General features: G+C 36.6%; 1 protein-coding gene across 5 annotated transcripts in view; it reads right to left on the bottom strand.

The window, feature by feature from the left end:
- Positions 1 to 897: 897 nt before the first annotated feature.
- Positions 898 to 6,310, bottom strand: part of ORC3 (origin recognition complex subunit 3) — a 59,494-nt gene continuing 54,081 nt past the window's right edge. For 4 of the 5 annotated variants that reach the window (XM_025862410.2, XM_073893597.1, XM_073893598.1 and 1 more), the window contains 4 exons: positions 3,959 to 4,100; positions 2,683 to 2,799; positions 1,887 to 1,966; positions 898 to 1,323 (listed from right to left, as the gene is read on the bottom strand). In XM_025862410.2, the coding sequence (XP_025718195.1) occupies positions 1,218 to 1,323; positions 1,887 to 1,966; positions 2,683 to 2,799; positions 3,959 to 4,100 (445 nt within the window). In that variant the 3' untranslated portion in view covers positions 898 to 1,217. Of the gene's footprint in view, positions 1,331 to 1,886; positions 1,967 to 2,682; positions 2,800 to 3,958; positions 4,101 to 6,310 lie in introns of all 5 variants that reach the window. The other variant, XM_073893596.1, reaches the window with a different exon arrangement.

Here is a 6,310-nt window from a genome sequence, read left to right as displayed (position 1 = left end):
CAGTTTGAACTCCCTGTAATAACTGAAAGTTAGGTCTAATGTTTTTATTTAAACCTTTTGTGCAAGAGTACAAGATAATGTGGTCTTCATTACATTACACCATGTATGGCTTTCCCAGGACTAGTGATAAGTTTGGACATTTGTTAGGTCATACATGTTCCCTAACAGACATTTCTCCACTACTCTATTAACCACAAATGACTTCCACTTTGTTAAATCTAATCAACATTTGACTTTGAAACCTCTTCAGTTGGCTTGCAAGATACCACGCTTGCCTGATTTTCCTAATTTATTGGCAGCTCCTTCTTGGTCTATCAAAGCACACACACAAAAGGCCTATAATTACATAGTAGTAACATTTGTGACCCAAGATAGTTTTTACTGAATTTGGATGTTTTCCTTGTCATATTTGCATGGTAATTTTGATAAGTTAGTGAATACTCTTAAAGATATGTCCCAGAATTCTGAGAGTAGAATGTTAAATAATTAACGTGGGGGTATCTTTGTTTCATTGTCTTGATGAGTTCTTGTCATGGAAGAGATCCATCCAGATGTCATTTCATTTGGGTTTTACTTTTTTTCCTCATTTGGATTTTACAAGACTGAGATGTGATTTGTAAAGGTCTTAAAGGCTCTACAACTCCACGATGGGTCATCCTAAAGTAGAATATTTACTGCCTTTAAGCATAAAGCCAAAGAGCTTGGGATTTTTTAAGTTTTTAGATTAAAAAAAATGGGGCAGCAGAGGCGGTTTTAGAACCTATATAGTCACTAGGAGAAACAACCTGTAGGATATTTATCTTACTACACAATTTACTAAAGTAAGGAATGCCAGTCCAAGAAACTGGGGGAGCGGGAATGAGTGATATTAAATCAACTGTAACAAATTTATACTCCTGGATAAAGGAATTTATTACCATTATAATAAACTATGTGTGCTCAAGAACAATTTATAATTTAGTAATGACTATGAAAATTACAGTGATAATGTGGGAGAGGTTTTAGTTACAATGTAAGCATGTCATTTGTTGGGTTCTAAAGTACTCCAAAGGTGTTTTGATATATTCCTGTTTGGGGTTAACAGTCTACTTTCTGATCAGACAGCACACAGGGATTACACATTTCTTGCCAACAGTCTTCTGGTGGTATGTAAATATGACTGGTCTCCTTTTTCTCTTAAGCTTTATGTGGTACTTCTGGCTTCATTCACTGGCTTTCTAGCAGCCTCCCCACGTTAGCCTTGCCACATGGTCAGTCTTCTGTTTGGTGGGTTTTATAAATCCTAAAAGTTCTAGTTCAGAAACAGCTCTAATAAACCGAGCACTAAAGGCTATAGCTAAGGAAATTTACCACTTTACATTTTTTGACAAAGAAGTTAAAATCTCAATGTTAAAACATCACTTGTTAAACTGAAGTAGATTTCAAATACATAATGCTAAATTAAACCATAACCCTTACTGGAAAAGATCAAATGTAATTAGAATCCATCTTCATTAAGACATGAATGGTAAAGTACCTAACGCTTACCTAATTCTGATTTTTCATACACTAGGAAAATTGCTTCCCCTTCAAATTCTAAAAGTACATAATTACCGTAGAAAAAGAGAATTACAAAAATGACAGTTTTTGGACATTTTTGCTGAATTCTGGAGTATGACCTTGATAGAAGTTGTAGACCAAATTTTTTAATTTGGTCTCATTTTAGATTAAATGCAGAATCGATACTTGTGAAACAAGTTATTCTGGGATGGTATGGTTAATATTAGCAAGTAATAAGGTTGTTTGGAAAACATCTTTATAAATCTCTATTGTGGGTCTAGAGAAACTATAAACTTAATACTCTACGTATACACAGACATTACAAAACTGGTTTGTTAAAAGGATACTGGATAATTTCATTCCTTTCTTCTGAGGTTATAGAATTTGCATCCATTTTTTCAGCAGCTGTCACAACTGTTGCAAAAGCCTTTTGAGAGACAAGACAGAAGAAAATAAAAACCTACCGCTGCCAAATATTTTTTACTGCACTTGCTGACTCTGTACGAAGGCAGGCAGATCAAGCACTGCTGCTGCTGATAGCTGGCATATTTTTTAAATATTACACCAAATTTCAGATTCTCAAAACTTCTTAGACGGTGCCAAATATGTATATTTTTAAACGGTGACATCTGTTAAATAAGGCCTTCAACAGTTAACTTCACAATACTCTTCTGAGGATGGAAAAGAAATTATCTTAATAACTACAATCTTACATTGTCTTACGAAGTATTCTTTACTTCCTGATTGCTAAATCTGTTGTATAGTTATTCTGATTTTTTTTTTTTTTGTGATATAATACCCCTTTGTTTTGTGGAAAAACAGAACCAACCTAAACTGTTTAGCTTTTGCTTACTGTTAACTGCGGGGTTAGATCACGTACTTATTTTGAACTGGCATGAACGCAGAATTGGCTTGGTTGAGGGGTATGGAATTAGAGTGCAGGGGACTTGGCGTGATACTGTTGAGCCTGCTTTTCTGGAGGGGATTTTACAGTATGAGGTGATTTATGCTTTCCAAACAAAAGAACAGGGCATTAAAAAAAAAAATGAAAGATGAGTTCTAAAGTCCCAAAAGTATAAAAACCCTAGAACTGTCATAGATGGTTAGACAAATAAACAGCTTACTCTGTTCCCCATGACCTACCTCTGACCAGTCCACAAGGTTGATTAGCCTGCTACACTCTAGGTGCAGCTTATATGCTATGCAGATGTCTGGGGCGACATTTGGAATGCAGCCTTCTTCACTTTTCAGTGCTTCATTCTAAAAACAATAGTAAACTAAGATGACTACTTTTTAGAAATGATTAGGAACAAAAGCAGGTATTAATGAACCCCCAAACTAAATTTAGTAAGCCAGTTAAATGGAGTCTTTTTGGTTTTATTTAGTGAGCTGCATTTACTCCCCAACAGTTAACTAGTTCTTGTTTTAGGATTAGGTGTTCATCATAATCGCCTTAACTTCTAGTCATTAGAAGAATACTCAGGATCAGAAGAAAAGCATATTTTTCATTTTAATCAAATTATTTTTTTCATTTTAATCATACATTATTAATGTCTGAGACCCTAATGCATTTCTGTTTCCATAAAAAGTTTATAGACTTCCTTGGGAATTTTTAGTAAAATGCCACATTACACTCTATTAATACCAACACATCACTACCAGGGCTGTACGTTAGCTCTCAAAGAAAAGACTATGTTGTCAATTGCTGCAGATCCTAACTAACCCCTACGAAAACAATCAGGTTGGTTTGTTTTAAAGATTTATTTATTTGGGGGAGGTGGGCAGTGGGCCGAGGGAGAGAAATCCTCAAGGAGACTCTGCACTGAGAGTGGAGCCCAACACAGGGCTCAATCTCAGGACCCTGAGAGGAAACCAAGAGTTGACGCTTCACCGACTGAGCCACCCAGGTGCCCCAACAATCAGTGTTTTTTTAATTTATTTGAAATCCATAGTTCTTACTGAGAAAGTGTCTCACACATACATACACAGGAGATTTTAACGTATCCTCCCAAAGACTCCTAAAATATACCAGATCTCTTCTGTGACCTACTCATTAAAGAGAAGAATTTAAATTTGTGGTTTATATAATAAAAATATTTTGTGCTTTAAATATGAAATTATTCAAGCTCTCCACTACCACCATCATTGAAAACCGCTGATTTATATCTTCCTACTCAGTATTCTCTTGTAATAGCACTTAGCATGCTCACTTGAGTGCCATTTTGGAATAGGAAACCGGGACACTGGAACATTCATAGATTTTATGGAGTCTAAAGAATTTTTTTTAAAAAACCTGAAAGAGGTATAATCCTGCACTACCAACTCCCCACTAGTTAAGACTGCAAATTTATTGTATTTTTGTGGCAAATAAAGCCTGGGGTCTGAACTAAACTTTCAGAGTAAGGAATCTGCTTTTTACCTTGAGATAATAATAAGGATTGTTGAGTGCAGTGTGGAGGGCGATTCTTGGAGCAGCGTTTAGGTGTTCACGCAGGGTGTGGGCGGCACTGAAGTATACCACCTCGTGCAGAGGCTGTGTCTCTGGAGGCAGAAGATACTCTCTGAAACAGCCAAAACAAGGTATTCACTCTTAGATAAGCACAGATTTATTTTCAGTGTAACATTTTTGTCAATCCTCTGTGGAAGACAGAGCAATTAACTTAAAAAGCAAAATCAATAACCAAAACAAATGAAACCAAAGCCAAATAGAAAAGTTAGTACAGGTTCACTCAGAATTTTACCTCTTCCATATAATTTTTAAAATTTTCATATTCACTTGAGTTTAAGAAACTGTATTTCAGTTCTGATTTAAACCTTTAGGAACAAATAAATGTACCTAAGTTATATTTCTGCTCAAAACCTTAAAGGTAGAATTTCTTACAATATTAATGAATACTTTCTTAAAGTAATTATTTAGAAAACTGAGATAGCCACATTCCTTACCACAGCAGACATTTAACTCTCAACAGTGTGTTTAAATACAGGCCTCAGGCCAGGGATTAAGAATGTAGGAAATTCTTTTTGGTTCACAGAAAATGTTTTAATTGATATGTTTCATAGAAATGATACCTGGAAGGTTTTTATATGTTAGAATTAACATTTTACTTTAAGAAGGCAGAAAAGGCTAAGTTTTAGCTTCAGAATATTGGAAAACAAGCAAATCGTTCATCGTTAAAATTTCAGTTAGACAAACCACTATAACTGGGTTTTTTCCTCCTATTTATGAGTTAGATGACAACCAATTTTAATGAAATCTGAACTTAGGAAATAAAGCATTAGAAAGTTCACAGTGGCTTTGAGGAAGAAAGGTAGTGGAGAAGGTATTAACCATGGTACATCTCCCCATCTCAAGAGAACTCCTGGCCCCCTGCTCCTTCCCAGAGTTAAAGCAGAGTAAAACCATTTGCAAAGCATTCATTCGGTTCTGACTCTGCCCTAAGGATCAGCATTCCATACCTTAAGTACTGCTAACCTCTTACTCAAGAGTATGTGAATTTAGCTGTAGCCTCTGGCGTGGGTTTTGTAACATCAACTGCCTCCCTAGCCAGCCAGCTACCCATTTGTAATTTGACCATAAACTCTCCCTACCAACCTCAGGCTGTTTGTCTCCAGTCATTATAATGACTGTCATTAAAAGACCCTGTTGAAGTCCTGCTATGTAATAAGGACTGGAAATAAAACAAGGTAAGCAGACACAGTCAATTTCAGAAAAATTATCTCACATTTGTACTCTAACATCTTTATATTTAATGTTTATTAATTCAGATAATTCCCGAGGCAAAAGGCCTTTCTGGATATCCTCGAAGAACCTTCATCAGAGGCAAAATAAAATATCTGCCTGTATTTTGTTCACACTGAGCTGCTACATTAGTTGACAAAATATCATACATGAGATTTTTGGCCAACTGCAAATGAGGAAATAAGCAGAAATGAGCCCAGCACTAGAGCACTGCATGGTGCTCATTTTGGATTCAGATCAGAGTTCACAAACAAAAGAGAAGTGGTTTTGAGGGAATGGGTAGGGACCACTTAGTATCAACAAGGGCTAAAATAGTAATGTAGAAAGTAGCACGTTTATTCCCCATTCTCAGGAGTTTCATCAAGTGCTGCTCATGGTAAACTGGGAACCCTGTCTCTTGGAGTCTATTGCTTACATTTATCTTTAACAAACGTATTTCCTCCAGGACTCCAAGCTCTGTTCAAGCATCTGTGATGTGGCCCCCCTTGGAGAAAGTATGGAGCAATGGAGAGGGACTTCTGCTGGTCATCAGCAGACCAGGACTGTGTGACTTTCCATGAGTCCTAGCTTCACTCTGGGTTTTAGCGGCCACATGACTCCTTAGAAGGTCTCTTCTAGCTCCAACATGCTACAATCCTAATCTCTTCCTCCCTGGGGATAGTCAGTCTTGATAAAGACAGTAAATCCCGGTATGGAGAACGTTGTGATTTCACAACACAGCACAATCAGTCATCCTCACCTTTATTTCAGTAACTTCTCAGAGAGGTAAAACACAATTAGGAATGGTTGTTTGATTTCAGAGCCTGTAACTTGGGATTTGTGGGAATTCAGAAAGGAACCTGACATTTGGCCTAGAAGTTATGCTAAAATACACTATAATTTTTTTCAGCAATAGCAATGGTCACAATTTGGTAAAAGAAAGGAGTCAGATACTTGGGGCAAGAAACTACCAGAACAGGAAAGCCCAGTAGGGCAAGGTTAACTGTATGAATTCTAAAAGGTCAATTCTGGCCAGTAGGTCAGGTCAGTTCA

This window comes from Callorhinus ursinus, unplaced genomic scaffold (assembly GCF_003265705.2).
Source record: "Callorhinus ursinus isolate GAN/ISIS: 27379988/994484 unplaced genomic scaffold, GSC_fseal_2.0 scaffold6, whole genome shotgun sequence".
In the NCBI taxonomy this organism is placed as follows: domain Eukaryota; kingdom Metazoa; phylum Chordata; class Mammalia; order Carnivora; family Otariidae; genus Callorhinus; species Callorhinus ursinus.
This window is presented reverse-complemented; position numbering and strand designations above follow the sequence as displayed.